General features: G+C 43.7%; 1 protein-coding gene across 1 annotated transcript; it reads right to left on the reverse strand.

Annotated features, from left to right (window-relative positions):
* Window positions 1–305: 305 nt before the first annotated feature.
* Window positions 306–19,040, reverse strand: LOC311314962 (carbohydrate sulfotransferase 11-like). The gene is made up of 3 exons (XM_084445512.1): window positions 18,820–19,040; window positions 4,643–4,725; window positions 306–2,390 (listed from the first exon to the last, which is right to left on the reverse strand). The coding sequence occupies exons 1-3, from the start codon at window positions 18,911–18,913 to the stop codon at window positions 1,542–1,544; spliced, it is 1,026 nt and encodes a 341-aa protein (XP_084301638.1). The 5' UTR covers window positions 18,914–19,040; the 3' UTR covers window positions 306–1,541.
* Between the last annotated feature and the right edge of the window lie 747 nt (window positions 19,041–19,787).

Here is a 19,787-nt window from a genome sequence, read left to right on the forward strand (position 1 = left end):
AATTTATTTCAAACATAGTTTCCTGAAATGAAGCAGTAAATATTACAATAAATAAAATGTCCGAGGAGAGTCAGTAATATCCTTACAACAAGACTCGGGTGAATCACATTTCCAAGAAGATGACATATTCTGTATTCCCTTAAAGGAGTAGTAAAGGGAAAATGCATGTTTAGCCCTGTTTTAAGGTTACTTATGATCATATACAATGGATCAGATCAAAACATTGACAAAACTAGCATTTTTGAGAAAGTCTGATAATTGCTCTACCACCGTTTAGGTCATACAATGGATGTGGGTGAGCACCTTGAAAAATCATTCAAAAAACGTGTCAAAAACAAAAAAAATGTCAAGACAAGAAACTCACCGAGGCGTTCTGACATATAATTCGCCATAAAGTAAGATTCTAGTTCATCTGGAAAGGCTTTTTAAAATATTTAGCATAGAACTATTTAGTCGCAGCACATACGTGTGTAAACTTCCGCAAACTAGGTAGCCTAGCAACATAAACAATAACAATAGCTACCGTAAGTAGTTCCGCTTCCTGAATCCCCTCTGCGGATTGATCTACACATCTACAACGGTCGCTTCAATACAAGTCAATGGATTTCATAAAATGATCAATAAAACCCTACAAGATTCATACTTTGCGGCGAATTTGATGTCAGAACACCAACGGACACCTATTACCCCTTGGTGAGTTTCTTGTCTTTGAAATCGAGAGTTTAACATGTTTTTGGAATGAGTTTTCAAGGTGCCCACCCACCTCCATTGTATGACCTAAACGGTGGTAGAGCAATTATCAGACTTTCTCAAAAGTGCTAGTTTTGTCAATGTTTTGATCTGAACCATTGTACAGTATATGATCACAAGTAACCTTAAAACAGGGCTAAACATGCATTTTCCCTTTACTACTCCTTTAAGGCAATAAGGCTCTGAAACAAAGGCACTGATAATTATGTAGCCTAGACATTCAGTGTCTATGTGATAAATATTTATTTCATAGTGCTAGTCTTTCTGTTCAAAATGATGCTGGTGGTGGAAAGAAATCATTGACAAACTCAAAAACTTTGGGCGGTGGTCATAGAGTTTGGTAATTTCCAGTTCTACTGGCTTACGGAATCTCTGTTGTATAAAGGCAATAGGTCAATCTCCATTGGCTGATTAATTACAGTACACAGTCATACACTTAGTCCAGGCATAACCTCCATCTAGTGTCCTCTTCCTGTTGTGACGAGATATCTTTATGAAAGAGATATCCGTCATTGGATTATTATATTGCACCAGAGATGTTCTTTCAGTGACAACCATGAGTTCAAAGTGTTCTGAACACTTTCCTACAATCCTGCATCATAAGGCCTACACACTGCTGTCATAAGCATGCCATAACAGCTGTTCAAAGTTCATAACTGCTCCTACTTTTTTCCGACAACAGTCTCAATAGTCTTAAAATGTACTGTAGCATTACAAATGCTATGTTTCAGAATTTGTTGGGGTTCCAAGCGAGGCAAGGTACTTCCAGGTGCGCCGCGAAGCGCGCAACTTCACCGAAACTTCAAGTACTCTGGCGTGGAATAGTTGAAGAGGAGGAAGTCCATACGGTAGAGATTGTACAGCTTCTTCTGGTAGAACGGGCTGATGTTGTGGAAAAACTGGGCGGCCATGTCTCCCGTAGTCCTGGTGCTCTTGGCCGAGGCGGGGAAGTGGACCTGGCCGTCCACCCCGGCCAGCTGAAGCACGTAGCGGGAGTCCGGCTCCAGCGTCTCGTACTTCCCCACCACGTCGTAGTGGATGAGGCAGGGGTGGCACAGCGAGTGGACCCTCTCCCAGTGCTCGTTGAAGGGTTCCTCGCGCTGCGTGGCAGGGTCCACCAGGTAGTACACGAACTCCTCGAAGGAAACGTCGTTGCCCCTCTCCAGGGCTTCGGGCTGCGGGTCCGGCCGGTGTCGGCGGACGATCTTGGTGCCGTAGCGCTTGTGGAACGCCGTGTTGTAACTCCGCGTGAACTTGTTGCGGTAGGCGGAGACCAACCGCTCGAAAGGCTCGCGGACGAAGACGAACTTCAGGTAGGAGCGCAGGCGCTGGTTGATCTGGGCGGTGGAATATTCCGAAAGCGCGCGGAGGTTGCCCGGCACGTGGGCCTCGTTGGCGGGGATGGCGAGCGGGTCGCGCTGAGGGCCGGCGGCACCGGTCAGGACCATGAGGACGCGCTTCCAGTTGGTGCACGCCACCTTGGGCACGTAGCAGTAGAGCAGGCCGTGCTGGTCGTCCACGATGACGTGCTTGAGGTCTTCGGGGATGAGCACGCGGCGCTTGCGGGTGTAGGAGCGGCACGCGTCCTCCAGGTGCTCCCGACGACCCTGGTGGGTGGTCTGTACCGCCGACTGCTCAGTCTGCCGGAGACCGGGAAGAGGGGAACAGAAAAGAGGAGAAGAAGATGGACCGGTCACTTGATAAGTCTACCGCTATTCTACCATGTTTATCAAGTTAACAAAAAACTAATAAGGGAACACTTGGGTACTGCATACTTCAGACACTAGGTGGCGATGTTCTGTAAATGGAATTGTGTAGTTTTACATGGTTTGAAGATTGTTTGTTTTACGCTATATACATTATATTAGTTTTTATGATGACAATGTAAACTTGTATGATGCTATTTTAAAGTTTGACATTTATAATGTATGCTTTATATGTTTGATATGTGTAATGTAATGTATGTTTTAAATGTTATTTGTAATGTAATGTTTTAAATGTGGACCCCACTAAAAGTAGCTCTACTTTAGGGTAGAGCTAATGGCGATCCTTCTAAATAAACAAATAAACATGTTTATTCGCTTTTCCACTTTTTACAGTGTTCTTTTTTTTTTTTTTTTGAATTTAACCTTGATCTAACTGGCTCCATAGAGATCCTTTTTTCATTTGTGTCAGCCAATCAGATTGCAGACAAGACTCTGATTAGAAAAGCCTTCTATGGACATTTCAAACGGAATGTATTAGACATTTAAATCAGGCTTGGACCACCTGTCTATTGACATAGGGAGTTCCCTCAGGAAAATTCACTATTTATGCTCACTAACCCTACTGAATTAGCTAAACATATTTACTAGAGAAATGTAGTGGATAGCAAAGACTCATGTAATGGTATGACTCATCTCTGTGAGATTATTCATAATAGGCATAATCTGTCCAAGAATTCAGTTCATCCCAGGAAGACTGAAGAGGTGTAGAGAGGCAGAAGATGTATTAGTAGTAGCCTCAAGGTACTGTCCAACAGTCAGACAGATTCTTGTCTTAAGGTAACATTTTTCTACATCGTGGCTTGTATTACTATCCTATATTTCTGTCCTGTTCCCCTGTGAATCTGTACAATCCCTCTATCACACACCTACGCACACCAAGCTCCCACCAGGAGGTCCGAATCACGCTCGATCCTCTGACAGACAGACGCTGCTCCGTTAACACTCCAGGTCAGCCAGTTCATCCTGGCTTCCTTCCTGTGTACTCCTTCCCTCTCTCTCTCTCTCTGACTCCCTCCATTCACTCAGCCGACCTCATCGCCCCAGTGGTCCGGCGCCAAGGCCCGGCAACCTGACCCAGTTTGGTGTCAGTCTGGTTGGGTGTCTGGTAGCCTGTATGGCCCACCGTCTTAGCTTCAGAAGACATAGTTTACACGGACACATCGAGGACAGACTTTACTTCAGCTGGTCAAACATTGGTCCCAGTGCCAACCACCCACCCATCTCTTGGTGTGTAGCTGTGTGAGGTATATCTGTCAAATATTTGGAAAGTAAACAGGCTCCAGAGTAGAATAAGCTTTATTTTTATTGAGACACCATACTTATTTATCTACAAAGGAAAATGTACTTGGCAATGGGATAAAATAATAATGGTGAGCACCCACCCACACACGCATGCATGCACGCACGCAGGCACACACACACGCACACACACACGCACACACACACAGGTTAATCAAATGACTTCATCTGGTGGAGGACAATTATGTGTTCAGGCGTTGATGTGTTTCGGGGCCTCAGATCCCCTCAGAGGGAGAGGCAGAGGACCCCCATGTGAGAGGAATGAGAGGGAATTGGAAACAGCTCTTTCTTGAGCCTTTTTTTTATTTATTTATTCAAGTGTTGGATTAGCTTTCTGGCTCTTCCTAGTTCCGCTGGTGTCAGAGACTGAACTGATAAATTGCGAGCTTGGATTGCGCTCACATATCTAGCGGAACAGCTTAGCTCTGGTCAATGCCAAACTAAATATCTACGCTAGTTGGAAAAATGACTGCACAAATTGTATTTATTATGCACCCGACCCTGATACTAAACTATGAGAATCCTAACATCTAGAACAAAGAGCTACTTAACACCTCAAGCTCTGAACTCTGTGGATGCTGAAAGTAGACAGGCTCCAGAGTAGAATACGCTTTATTTTTATTTTCATAGGTCAATGCCAAACTAAATATCTACACTAGTTGGAAAAATGACTGCACCAAGGAGAAGTCAACCCTATGTCCACTCACACCTCAGTCAGCAAAAACAAATGATCGAATGTACCTCCTGATTATAACTCTCAGTGTGTTGAGGTGAATGAGTCATCCAGTTAAAAGACATGAGTCGGTCAGCAGGCAGGTCAGACTCACCTGGTCGCTGTCGTAGAGCGTCTGTAGTGGACTCCTCCCAGACTTGCCCTGTCTGCTGCTGCCCCCGCTGCCCTGGCCCGAGGCTGAGGGAACACAAACGTTTACAAGTCAACACAAACGTTTACAAGTCAACACAAACGTTTACAAGTCAACACAAACGTTTACAAGTCAACACATCGTACTGTAGCTACATTAGAGCAGCCCAGACTCTGGTAGCATTCAAGTCAACATCTACCTAGCAACCGCTCCGCTCAAGTCGAATGTGATTGGTTTAAAGACATTTCCCTCGAGGTGGCCATGCAGGACTCGTATCCATCAGCAGTCGAGCACACAGCAAGACCTCTCGCAAGATTTCATCACATTAGGACAACAAAAGACACAAAGACTTTGTATGCGTATAGATCTATTATAATCTACATACAGTGACATGCCTTAGAAATGGAAGGCCGAACCCAGTTCACCTTGAACTCCTCTACACTCATATTCAACAAGACACTCAATCATGGCCGGGCTGTTGAAGCCGGTCTGCTTTTAGTTACTTTTCATGTCTGCTTCCACTGTTGTAACAAGCACAGATCCTCACACTGACGTCATTATGGCTGACCACTACGAGCCCCGCCCTGTTCAGACCGTCAGGGACATCAGTCTTGTCAAGTTCAAAGGCAGAGAGCGAGAGAGAGAGAGAGAGAGCGAGAGAGAGAGAGAGAGAGAGCGAGAGAGAGAGAGCGAGAGAGAGAGAGAGAGAGAGAGAGAGAGAGAGAGGGGCCCCTGGTCTGACACTGATCCCCCTCCTAAGTAAAGCTGCCGAGGCCCTCATCAATTACTGTCAAATACTTGACTTTACTTGACTGTATTGAGTTTATTTGAGCAGGGACAGTGCAGACCAATCCACCGTGATAGACATGAAGCATTAATAAAACTGTAAATATGCATTAGCAGGGTTGATCATGTTCAGCTGCAGTCCCTGGGCTAGATGTTAAAGCCTGGTAAAATACATCATATGGAAAGAAGACATTTTAGAACTAATATAATAAAAATAGCAAATATTTTAAAAGGTAATTCGACATTGAGTGGACGTCAACTTCGAACTACGACCATCGTGAATACATTTCCGCACCGTCGCTGAATACTCTTGTTTGCACTGTTGTACTATACATTTCAATCAATCAATCAAAGCTTTATTTGTATAGCACATTTCATACACAGAGGCAAAACAATGCGCTTTACAGAGAACAAGGGAGGTGGGCATACGACCCACTCTCTACATATTCCAGAGGGAAGCTGTTGGTTTCCGTCTTCAATGGGGAATATGCTGAATAACTATGATGAATATGCTTTTCTGTCTTGTATCTATTGTAAATTTCTAGTATGGATGTATTCTAGTCTGTGTTACTTTGTTGTCTTTTGATGCAGTAGAATTTCCCTCCAGGCAGGGATCAATAGAAGTACAACTGCTACTACAGTTGGCTTTACAATAAACAGCAGAATTTGATGTGCTATACCTTATTTACTAGGGCTGGGTATTGAGTCGAATTTCAAGAATCGATTAGATTCCGATTCACAAGGTTCGGAATCGATTATCACCATTCAATTCGATTCGATTCAATATCGATTCGGTTAGTGTTACTAAAAACTTTTTTTTTTTTTAGCTGTAACCTTAATTACATGACTGCCAAGTTGTGCAACACATCAATACTAGGGCTGGTTATCGATACTGATTTCCAAAAATGAATGAATGAATCATTGAATGAATTAATGAACTATTCATTCCTTCATTTATTCATTCATTCATTAAATAAAAGATCGATTTTGGGATTCATGAATCGATTCTGAATCATTTGATTCAGAAATGATTCAGAATCGTTTTTTTTAAACCCAGCCCTATAACTAACACTCTTTAAGGGGGGTATGGACTACAGAGCTGCCTGCTACAATAGTGAACTACAAATATGGAGGTATAGCAAACATCCCCAGCCTATTTTTTACTGAAACAATAAATCAGTTTGGGCCTGAGATCCATGTAATTGCCGTCTCACAAAGCTTGACGATAAACTCCATAAGAGGGGAAGGACTTTATGAGGCAGGCTAGAACTTTGACTTAATGGAAGACAGTTGTTTCAGAGTTAGGGTTCAGAATTCCTGCTGGCTATTAACTGTTTCTTTTTGGAAAATGAGAAAAATCCCTAAGCATCAAACACAATATCCCAACAAACCTTCAACTTCAATATATTTCCATCCAATTTTATCTTCAAGGGGCAGTGTGCTATTTTGGACATTAAGCCCTATTTGTGGTCTGTCTACCATGAACCTGAAACATAGAGACCATCATTTCACTGATCGTTCCAGTATTGAGCTAGCTGCAGTTTGTATGCAGGCTCTCACTGGGCTACAATGGAAGTCAATTGGGAATATGCTGAAAAACGATGATAAATGTGCTTTTATGAGCCAGGAAGCACAGGGTGAAATCTGACCAGTCTCAGTATGCTCTCCTGTGAAATGTATCACAATCCGAATATTTTGAGGTGTTTGGCATCGCTTGGACACAGTCCTCTACAGTGAAAACAAACACACGTGGAATGGTTATGTCCAAGTAATTAATAGCATGACATTATGGTCTCTATTATTTCAGGTTCATGATAGAAATGACGACACAAATAGGGCTCAATGTCCAAAATAGCACACTACCACTTTAACATCATAAAGTTTAATGACCTTTTCTTCAGCATGTAACCCTACGACCCCCCGGTCTATGTGAGTTACGGCAAAGCAGACAACAGCTGCAGAGGTCAAAGGTGAAAGGTGAGAGGGGAGGGATAGACAATCCAGGTGGAAACGAACATGAATCATGAGCCTTGATGGACAGTCTTTTTCCAAGTCCCATCATCAAGCCAACGACCATTTCCTGATGACCATAAAAGTGTGAGTGACGGTGATCCAGGGCATCACAGCCATCATGGATTACAGGAAGTGTGTACAGTTTTGATGGGAGACGCACCCCCTTCTTCCTTGACTGGTTATCATGGCAACCTAGAGGCATTATGGGTGCTGTACAATACATGCACCCTGAGATTCCATGAGAGCCATTCAATCTAAAATAACGGACCCACAATGCATCACAGCACAATCTCCATGTCGATGTGGAGTTATTGGCCGACGTCACATGACAGTCCATAGTCGTTAAAGTTCAACATGAAACAGGGAGGGCGCGGCGCCTGAAGACCATGAACAGAATTCCCATGATGCAATAGCATCCAAAACGAGGAAGTGATGAGAGAGACGGACCGATGAAAACAAAACGTTCATTCAGGACGTCGCCCTGCTGCAGTCGCCAGAGACACCAGAGCGCTGAGAGAGACCAGAGGACTGAGAGACACCAGAGGGCTGAGAGAGACCAGAGGACTGAGAGACACCAGAGGACTAAGAGACACCAGAGAGGACTGAGAGAGACCAGAGAGCGCTGAGAGACACCAGAGGACTGAGAGAGACCAGAGAGGACTGAGAGAGACCAGAGAGGACTGAGAGACACCAGAGGGCTGAGAGAGACCAGAGAGACCAGAGGACTGAGAGAGACCAGAGAGGACTGAGAGACACCAGAGGGCTGAGAGAGACCAGAGAGGGCTGAGAGAGACCAGAGAGGGCTGAGAGAGACCAGAGAGGGCTGAGAGAGACCAGAGGACTGAGAGACACCAGAGGACTGAGAGAGACCAGAGGGCTGAGAGAGACCAGAGAGGGCTGAGAGAGACCAGAGAGCGCTGAGAGAGACCAGAGAGGGCTGAGAGACACCAGAGGACTGAGAGACACCAGAGAACTGAGAGAGACCAGAGAGGGCTGAGAGAGACCAGAGGACTGAGAGACACCAGAGAGGGCTGAGAGAGACCAGAGGGCTGAGAGACACCAGAGGGCTGAGAGAGACCAGAGAGGGCTGAGAGAGACCAGAGAGGGCTGAGAGAGACCAGAGAGGGCTGAGAGAGACCAGAGGACTGAGAGAGACCAGAGAGGGCTGAGAGAGACCAGAGGGCTGAGAGACACCAGAGGGCTGAGAGAGACCAGAGAGGGCTGAGAGAGACCAGAGAGGGCTGAGAGAGACCAGAGAGGGCTGAGAGAGACCAGAGGACTGAGAGACACCAGAGGACTGAGAGACACCAGAGACACCAGAGGGCTGAGAGACCAGAGGACTGAGAGAGACCAGAGAGGACTGAGAGAGACCAGAGAGGACTGAGAGACACCAGAGACACCAGAGAGCGCTGAGAGAGACCAGAGGGCTGAGAGAGACAGGGACTGGCTTTCAGTTCTTCTACTTTACTAATCTAATTAATCATGACTCTCTCATTCATAAAAAGCCCAGATGGTTGTGTCCAGTGCTCCTAGTACTACACACACTCACACACACACACACACACACACACACACACACACACACACACACACACACACACACACACACACACACACTCCTAGTACCACACACACTCCTAGTACTACACACACTCCTAGTACTACACACACTCCTAGTACTACACACACTCCTAATACTACACACACTCCTAATACTACACACACTCCTAGTACTACACACACTCCTAGTACTACACACACTCCTAGTACTACACACACTCCTAGTACTACACACACTCCTAGTACTACACACACTCCTAATACTACACACACTCCTAGTACTACACACACTCCTAGTACTACACACACTCCTAGTACTACACACACTCCTAGTACTACACACACTCCTAATACTACACACACTCCTAGTACTACACACACTCCTAAACTACAAACACTCCTAGTACTACACACACACACACACACACACACACACACACACACACACACACACACACACACACACACACACACACGTGGGGGTGAGGCCAGCATGTCCCCCAGACGCACTCAATAACGCACATTCTCTACTTCCTGTCACATGGGTTCAGGTGTCAGGTTAAAGTTGTAACTTCGGTCAAGACTAGTATATATATATAGTCTGGTCCCAAGTGATAGAAAGACAGAGTGATATCAGAGAGTGAGGCAAGATGGCGTCCACATACGCACGATGTTCCAAGGGACTGAACTCGTCCTCTGACCCTCATGAAGTAAATTGGGCTCGAACCCTATAAAAACAACACTGAGAAAATGTAAACAAACCCGCCAAACATGCACACACACACACACACACACACACACACACACACACTCAGGCATCCACACACAACCCTGAAGTATACATTCAAGTGTTTCCTCTCCGAGGGGAAAGGAATTTCGCTTGATGAATCAGACATGGGGCCCCCCGTCTGGGACCAGCGATGCAACGTGTTGCAGGGATTAACACACACACACACACACACACACACACACACACACACACACAAGCAGCACACAGTCAGAGGGTGGGGGGCACGGCGCACCGCTATGAACTAACACCAAAACACACACACACACACACACACACAGAGGAAGGGCTCAAGACCGCCACGAAATCAAACGCTCCGGTCTCTCTTCAACATGCCAGGACCGAGCATCAGAGAGAGCGGGAGAATGAGAGCCTTGTGTACAGTACGACCCGTTACTGTACTCCTCTGATGTCCAATCACACGATGCGGTTTGGATCAGGGGGAAAGGCAAAAGGCCGCGCTCGTACCGCAGGCATTAACACCTAGCTCTGAACTAGACCCGCTCCACACAGCAAAGGCCAGTTTAACACCGATATCCAATGAACGAATGAATGAATGTAACATATTTTATGTAATGAATGTGTATATGTGTATGTCATATGTATGTATATGTACATAATTGTGTATTATTATTCTGCTTTGGCGACAACGGTTTATAACCATTCATGCCAATAAAGCTTATTTGATTTGATTTGGTTTGAATGAATGAATGAATGAAAGTTTATTACGTTTCAGTTATTTCAAACAAACAATACACACACAAACAATACAGTCTTACAACAATAGAAAAGCGATAATAAAATAGCCGAAGCAGAAAAGGCCCATGCTGAAGCTATGAGCTTATTTACCCCTTCCTTCATTCGCCTTCGAACCAGGAGCTCTGAAACGCCCAGTCAAGCGTCTATCAGCTGTAGATGTGGGAGGAGTGACAGGTCTTCCAGGCTCACAGCAGGATTCCCAGATGAAGACTGGCGGTTTCGTAGGTGCGTGATAAGAAGCGAGTGACTGTACATCCCCTCCCAGGCCTGGGGGCTGGGAAACTAACATGCTTGTGTGTCAGGGTCAGGTCAACCATAACAACACTGCTTCTTCCAGCCAGTTATATTTGGAGGTGTGATAACGTTGGAAAATGCAATGTTCTCTGTCACATGATCAGAAGAGAGTTAATATCATTACAGTACAAGAGGAGGAGGAGTGTTTTACTGTAGTTTCAATGTGGTGATTAGCAATGTAATGATCCATCTATAGTGTGTCCGAGTTGAGAGTGTTTCAGGAATACAGCGTGTGTGTGTGTGTGTGTGTGTGTGTGTGTGTGTGTGTGCGTGTCTCCCTCTCACCACGCCCGTGTGAGACTTGGCAAGTCCGAGTGCCAGGCAGCTTGTGAACAGTGAACCCACTCACCCCCCCCCCCCCCTAGGCCGGCACACGGGGATTTCTGTTCTGTAGCCTTGTGTAGCTGGGGATCACCTACTGTATATTATGTCCTGCCAGGGAAAGATAAATAGAGGCCAGCTAGCTCACTTCAGCGTACAGTAGAAGTCTAACTCTCTTATCATCTCGTCATCCGCTGCCCATCCTCACTCAACAAAATGGCCGTCCTGGGAGTATTTTTGTTGCTTATTGTTTGAGGAGGTCGTCCTGTTTTTAAGACATCAGAGACCATTTTGGAAATAAGTGTTTTGTGCATGTTGTCCACTGGATTTTATTGTCCGCTATATCCATAAATAAAATAAATCAGTAATAAAGTGTGTTTTGTGATGACACACTTTAGCAGGTGCAGTAAATGTGTGCTACACACTGAGTGACCACTCTTTAGTGCATAGATGAATCATTTTGCTGAAATGCTGAGGTTAATAATAATATTAATAATAATAATAAATGTTATTTATATAGTGCTTTTCAGTAACCCAAAGTCGCTTACAGAGATGTCGGTAAGAGGGGGGTTTGGTGCACTAACAGAGAGTGGGCAGCCCAGTGGATATTCTGACCGCTCAGTCTGGCCCGGGCACGTGCCAAGGCGTGGGGGCATTTTGTGATGACCACAGGGTAACAGAACATTGACTTTATTCAGCGTGTTTTCAAAACACATGGCAACTTCCTCATGGAAACGGCAGCTCCGAATCAAGCACCCATTTAAAATAGGACCACTCCCAAACCTTTTCATTTCTCAGCTAGGTACACAGGCAACGTCACAACGTATTTTTGAATCTACCAGCCCACGAGGAAGAACATGTCTCTGTGTTTTAGAACGTAGGTGTAGATGACACATTAACTAGGCTCAATGAGAGTACTGTGGATCCGTTAGCTTCCAGTCAATACTACAGCACGCACAAACCATGGAAAATTACACTTTTTACACTCTCAAAAGTGTTTAAACAGAGTCAAGCCAATGAGCAAATTGTTCAGGGAAAACATTAATTTGTCAAATTGCTGAAAAATAAGTGAAGGGCTCATTATTTCAATCAATCAATCAATCAAAGCTTTATTTGTATAGCGCATTTCATACCCAGAGGCAACACAATGCGCTTTACAGAGAACAAGGGAGGTGGGCATACGACCCACCCCTACATATTCCAGAGGGAAGCAAAAAAACAGTAATCACCCGGGGGCCAGAAAAGTGAGCTGTAAAAATTCTTCCCTGACCCCTCTCAACAAGGCGATCGAGCAAGCTCCTGGAGTATGTTTGTCTACTGGCTAAGAACATTTATAAAGCAATACATTACATTAAATTACATTTCAGAGTAAGAGAGGCTAAAAAAGCATCATAGGAGACACATGGCAGATACTGGTGTGTGTTTGCTATGACCCACAGTCACTCTACAAGTCAGACTTATAGAGGATATACTAAGTGACAAAAATGTATGTACTGAAACCTAAGTTGGGGTCCCACCCATGCAACCTTTAAAGGTTTACTGCACTCAACTTAAACCTGTTTAATATATCTGACCCAGCTGGCTCACACTCTCTCTGGACCCCATGCAGATTCCCTCTCTAGCCCTCTCCCTCTCTGGTACTGTACCCACGGTTCGGGGGACATGCAGAATAAGGCCGATGTGTGTTCCCCCCGTCCCAGCCATGAACGCTGCTCTGTGTGGAGGTCCCGGGGGGGCTAGGGGGCCTCCCTCCCCCTTTGCTGTGGCCCCTCTGCCAAAGAGAAGCTTCACTGAGGCCGCGCCGTGCCAAAAGCACATCCCAAAGTGTGTGTGTGTGTGTGTTTGCGAGTGCAAAGGGTGTTAGTGCACATGGTGGTGGTGGGGGGGGGGGTATCTGTTTAACAAGGGGGAGAGTCTTCGTAGAGTGTTAGCAGATGTGGGGCTACGCATCGTCTGGATCTTTCCCAGAGGCCTCATGGTTTCAGGAGGTGCAGAGCACCCAAAATGAAGCAGATTTGTTCAAGACAGTACATTAGCAAGGCCAATAACAAACAACTCTATTACTTTTACCTATGTGTATACATATTATATTTTTTATACATTCTGTATATATATTTTTTGTACTCTTTTACGTATATTCTATACTCCGATCTAGTCTGTACATTCTCGCTGCTCCAACGCCCATAATCCCTCCCGGGCAATATTAAAGTGCATCTTATCTTATCTTTGATCTCTTAACTGTATTATATTATATTAAACAACTGAAATGTGTCATCAGGTCTTTTAATCTGAAGCATATCCAGAAACATAAAGCAGAAATCCTTCGAACAGGAACAGTACTGGAAGAGTACCATGCTGGATTGCCTCCAATAATTATAAAAAGTTGTTAATTAGCTGGATAATTTTCTGCCAAACAGGGCAGGGAGAAGCTTCCGGAATGCTACGCTTGTTGTGTGGTCTGTGGGTCAAATGTCTGGCCAAGTGTTGAGAACCAACCTTCAGGGTTACTTGAAGCCCATCTGCTAAACTGCAGTGTGGACATGGGCAGGGTACAGTAGTGCAGGCTATATGATAATGTCATTAGCACAGTGTAGGTCTAGAGTCAGAATGCCTTGATCGAGATCCGTCACCGAAAGCTAAGACATCTTTGAAACTTGCATTGACCACAATTCCGTCAGGATTCCAATAACAGATTAGGACTGTTGCCTTCTTTCTGATCTTATGAGTGAACTTCTTTGGGGGGGGGGGGTCAGCCCTAGAGGCATTCCCAGTCCTGTCTCCCACCATCTTTGAGAATCTAATGTTCCATTGGGATTGGGATTGGTAATTCATTGAGATTGGTAATTCATTGGGATTGGTAATTCATTGAGATTGGTAATTCATTGGGATTGGTAATTCATTGTGATTGGTAATTCATTGTGATTGGTAATTCATTGGGATTGGTAATTCATTGTGATTGGTAATTCATTGGGATTGGTAATTCATTGAGATTGGTAATTCATTGGGATTGGTAATTCATTGTGATTGGTAATTCATTGGGATTGGTAATTCATTGTGATTGGTAATTCATTGGGATTGGTAATTCATTGGGATTGGTAATTCATTGAGATTGGTAATTCATTGGGATTGGTAATTCATTGTGATTGGTAATTCATTGTGATTGGTAATTCATTGGGATTGGTAATTCATTGAGATTGGTAATTCATTGTGATTGGTAATTCATTGTGATTGGTAATTCATTGGGATTGGTAATTCATTGGGATTGGTAATTCATTGGGATTGGTAATTCATTGGGATTGGTAATTCATTGGGATTGGTAATTCATTGAAAGCAGCTGGAGGGAATGGAGGCAAATTATGGATAAGGCCAGAGAGAGCAGTTTGTGAATCACTAAATAATCCATATAGCCAAGTCCTGAGCAGCTCTTCACTAAACAACCTCATAGACCTCATCAGTTCTTTACTAAACAACCTCATAGACCTCATCAGTTCCTCACTAAACAACCTCATAGACCTCATCAGTTCTTTAATAAACAACCTCATAGACCTCATCAGTTCTTTACTAAATAACCTCATAGACCTCATCAGTTCTTTACTAAATAACCTCATAGACCTCATCAGTTCCTCACTAAACAACCTCATCAGTTCTTCACTAAACAACCTCATCAGTTCTTCACTAAACAACCTCATCAGTTCTTTAATAAACAACCTCATAGACCTCATCAGTTCTTTACTAAATAACCTCATAGACCTCATCAGTTCTTTACTAAATAACCTCATAGACCTCATCAGTTCTTCACTAAATAACCTCATAGACCTCATCAGTTCTTCACTAAACAACCTCATAGACCTCATCAGTTCTTTAATAAACAACCTCATAGACCTCATCAGTTCTTTACTAAATAACCTCATAGACCTCATCAGTTCTTTACTAAATAACCTCATAGACCTCATCAGTTCTTTACTAAATAACCTCATAGACCTCATCAGTTCTTTACTAAATAACCTCATAGACCTCATCAGTTCTTCACTAAATAACCTCATAGACCTCATCAGTTCTTTACTAAATAACCTCATAGACCTCATCAGTTCTTCACTAAATAACCTCATAGACCTCATCAGTTCTTCACTAAACAACCTCATAGACCTCATCAGTTCTTTACTAAACAACCTCATAGACCTCATCAGCTCTTCACTAAACAACCTCATAGACCTCATCAGCTCTTCACTAAACAACCTCATAGACCTCATCAGTTCTTCACTAAACAACCTCATAGACCTCATCAGTTCTTTACTAAACAACCTCATAGACCTCATCAGCTCTTCACTAAACTTCATAGACCTCATCAGTTCTTTACTAAACAACCTCATAGACCTCATCAGTTCTTTAATAAACAACCTCATAGACCTCATCAGTTCTTTACTAAACAACCTCATAGACCTCATCAGTTCTTTAATAAACAACCTCATAGACCTCATCAGTTCCTCACTAAACATCCTAGTCCTGAAAACAACACAGACAGCCTATTCCTCAGCAGTCCTTCATCATGAATATGCATCTGGCAGAAGAGAGCAGGTTTGAACAGTCAAGCCAGCGGTCATCAAATATCCTAAAATGTCTTTAAATGTGAGCGCAGTAAAAGCCAGAACTGATCTCACCTGGCATCGTCAGAGAGCCGTTAAGACCTTGATAGATCGTCAGAATAACCTCTTCTGGGACAATTTGTTCCAATATCAAACAATGTTTATGAAACTGGAAAAAGTCAGAGAACCTAATGAGTGCTCTTGTCCTGCCAAGAGGCCATCGTCACCACAGTTATCCTCAGAAATAAGTTGTTTGGGGGAAACTGCAAATGTTCCTGTGGTATGATAGCCATAAACAGAGCAGGCACCGTACGTGGGCCCCAATGCCCTTTAGTCAAACCCAGACAAGACAGGTGGGGAACTCGCAGCAGCTACCATGAGCATCACCTGCAAATGTTCTTTCTACCTGCTGAGAAAGGACTGTGGAGTAGGACGGGCTGGCCTCGGACCAGGGGTGTTAATAGTGCCGATAAGAATTTACTCAAGTAAGATTTGGTTACTCGATTAATTGCTTGTTAATGGAACAGAACTTTTTTGGGGGAACGAACGTTATCAACGGGAGTTGTGTGAAATGTAATCATGATTTAAGGTCTGACTGCACATGAGGGCGCCACGCCATGTAGCGAAGGCTAATTGGGATGGTGGGAAATTTCAACGACACAGCAGAAGAAAACACAAAAATGAAGCGATCAAAGTGCAGTCCAGCGTGGGACGTTCTTATCAATTAATCGACTATCGTTTGTTAAGGTTAACAGTTATCGATTAATGAAATTCCTTGAAATTTGCAACCCTACCTCAGACCAAAAACTTGCTTTGGGCTCACCCAATCACAGATGAGGATCACTTCCTCACATAAAACACATACATCAGTTAAATGAACGGTTGACCCTTGTGTTTATTATCTTCCCCTGTACTTCCAAACCATCTCTCTCTCTCTCTCTCTCTCCCCCTCCCTCCCTCCCTCTCTCCCTCTCTCCCTCCCTCCCTTCCTCCCTCTCTCTCTCTCCCCAGAGCGGCCTGTGCCTCTTCCACAGAAGCCAGTTCTGAGGGTTTATAGAGGGTTTATAGAGGGTTTATAGAGGGTTTATAGAGGGTTTATAGAGGGTTTATAGAGGGTTTATAGAGGGTTTATAGAGGGTTTATAGAGGGTGTAAAACACGCGGAAAAATCCCTTGGAGAAGCAGCTAGCCAGCATTCTAAATGTGCTTCTGCCAAACAGACATGCATTCCACTGACGTCCCAGCGCCACGCGTGCATTTCTCATGTGTTGATTGTGTTGTCTTTTTTGGGCCTTCACAATATCACAGTGGCTTTCGACGAAAAACCGCAGAGTGCACTAAGGGTTGAATGTATGACTCGTTTTAGAATTGGCAGCACAAAAATGTCCTTTGAGTCTCCTCGGTGTCTGGGAAATATAGCCAGCATCCGGTGTAGTCTATGCAATTATCTTGAACTTTGACAGTAAGGACACTATGCTCACATGAGAAGCCAAACAAAGTTGCACTACCCAACACTACTGATGTCAACACAATGATTTGTGGTATAACAAGGTCCTCACATATACAGTAGTTGATGCGTTTAAATAAACAGTGTAAACCACTATAGCCTGGCCACTATAAAGGAACACATCCATACAACTCCACACACCTGACCACATAATAGCTATTTTATATTCGTTTTGCTAAATGGGCAGATTTTCGAATACATTTTTTTTCTGTGGACTGTGAATATCAACATAGTGGCCATTGCAGTATTACAAATGCCTTAAACAATCAAAAAAGGAGACCTACAGGGAGAGATACAACACATAGCCTAGGTAAATATGAAGTTTAAACTAAGTTTAGTATTAATCTGTCTGACATTGTTTCATAGTTATGTCATAAAACCACTGAGAGCAATGGGTTGGGCTTCTTTGGACGGGCCTACACACCCCAGACATTTAAAGACCTTCAAATAATACTGCACCATAAGTGACCATTCATCAGTTCATTGACTGATTCGATTCAAAGAGTAGACACCAAAAAATGTCGCTCTCACAGAGTGAGTCTACTGCCTCGGCGTAGCTGGCCATGTCTGAATGAGGTCATTGTTTACAGGGTCCAGAGCAGAAGGGTCACAGTCCAATAATCCACTGCCAGATGTATATTCTCAACGCGTTAGTCCACGTAGCAGAGGAAACACTAGAGTAATCAAGCTGCTAATTAAAGTGTTCCTCCATTCTGGTCCACCTCCCGAAGGGAAGTGGGATATTGGGTGGGACAGGACGGGGAAACATTACTGGAAGCTGCAGAGACGCGAAGGCGTGGAGACGCAATGACTTGGACACACACACACACACACACACACACACACACACACACACACACACACACACACACACACACACACACACACACGAGACTAACTGCATGTTGAAAAAGTATCAAGGACTCCATCTGTGACATGAGTCACTAGCATCTGGAGAAACACCAATACAGTCAACATGGCCCTTCTGAAGAATATCACATGTAGGTCATGGTTATCTGGACAGACTGTGCTTCGATCGAGACATCTTCAAATCTTATGCCGAATGGGGTGAATACTGTTCTGACATGCAGGTTCACAGATAATAACACATAGACATGATCTAGCTCATCTGTAGGCCTCGGACTATGGAGACAGCAGCAAGAATGAATTATGCTGTTGGCAAAAGTTAGAACTGTGTCATCAGGCTTACTAAATATTATAATGAGGTCAGGGTTTGTTTGTAGGCTACAAGATTGCTATAATTTATGGACACACGCTTTTCTGCGTTTTTCAAATTCTTATAGCCTTTAAATGTGTCTGTTTTCATTAGTCCATGTAAATAAATAAAATCTTCAATAAGTGACAGTAGGCTACAACCTTACACTGCGTTTAAATAATCAATTACTTAGAATTAATTACAAAAAATTACAATTACTTTTAACTTAAAAATGTCACAAAAAAAAGAAGTAAAATGTAAATGTAGATTACCAATTACCTAAAAATCATTTTAAAAATCAGAGATTTCAACTCACCTGGTTTGAAGTTGCTCTGGAAATAGAATATGAGCATTATGAAACATCCCAGACACAAAGCCAGAACCACCCGGTTCACTTTGGGCTTTCTCATCCTGAATCTCTGGGAATGACCGAACCTCCCAGATCCCTTTCAGGTTCATGCGACAAGTCTCGGGGAATCTAAAACAGTGCTCATGTACAGATATCGTCTCCTTTTCGCGTGGAATTGGTGGTTGTTATTTGAGCAATTCGTCATGTTGATAAAGCCGACATCCATGCATGTCCCACCGGCGACAAGTCACAAGGCAGCGGCTCTCAGATCGCAATGAGACGGTGAAGTGGTTCAGAGAGAAATAAAGTGGTTAAGAGAGAAATAATACAGCCACGATTTACCACCGTCCACTCTGGGAATAAAAAGTTGCTGACCAGTGAGCCGAAAGAGAACCAGCCTATACAATACAAGCTCATAGGCTAGTGTTGACTTGAGATCGGAAGAGTTTATACCCTTCGGGGGTTCTTGTTTGCTCAGCTGTAACCCTTTACTTCCCAGAAACATCCATGGTAGGATTTAGGTGGTGCATAGGCCTATTACATCCCAAACTAAATGATTAGGCAAATGATAAAATAAAAAAACTTATTTCTACACACTTGGGTTAACTCTTACAAAAAATGCCTGGATGTTTTAAAATTATTACTATGGATTCAGACAAAAAATATCAGATAGCATAATTTGGAACCATTGGATTTACCCTGCAGCGACCTCTGGTGGCTGACTGAGCTTTTCACGGTCTGTCAATGTCCAGGCCCCACCAACAGTCCTATATTTGATTATATTGCCCCACTAACAGTCCTATATTTGATTATATTGTCCCACTAACAGTCCCATATTTGATTATATTGTCTTGATATCGCGACTCTTCATAGGTTCGTCTTACAAAGACATTTTCACTGGCTTATTGCAGTCGATGCATATACAAAAGTCTTGA

This window comes from Borostomias antarcticus, assembly GCF_949987555.1.
Source record: "Borostomias antarcticus genome assembly, chromosome: 11".
Classification (NCBI taxonomy): domain Eukaryota; kingdom Metazoa; phylum Chordata; class Actinopteri; order Stomiiformes; family Stomiidae; genus Borostomias; species Borostomias antarcticus.

Excerpts from the sequence above, each read along its gene's own strand:
- LOC311314962 (XM_084445512.1), bottom strand. The coding sequence starts at position 18,913 with ATGAGAAAGCCCAAAGTGAACCGGGTGGTTCTGGCTTTGTGTCTGGGA. Across the intron at positions 4,726-18,819 it reads CCAGAGCAACTTCAAACCAG|CCTCGGGCCAGGGCAGCGGG; the intron begins GTGAGTTGAAAT and ends GTGTTCCCTCAG. Across the intron at positions 2,391-4,642 it reads CGCTCTACGACAGCGACCAG|ACTGAGCAGTCGGCGGTACA; the intron begins GTGAGTCTGACC and ends GGTCTCCGGCAG.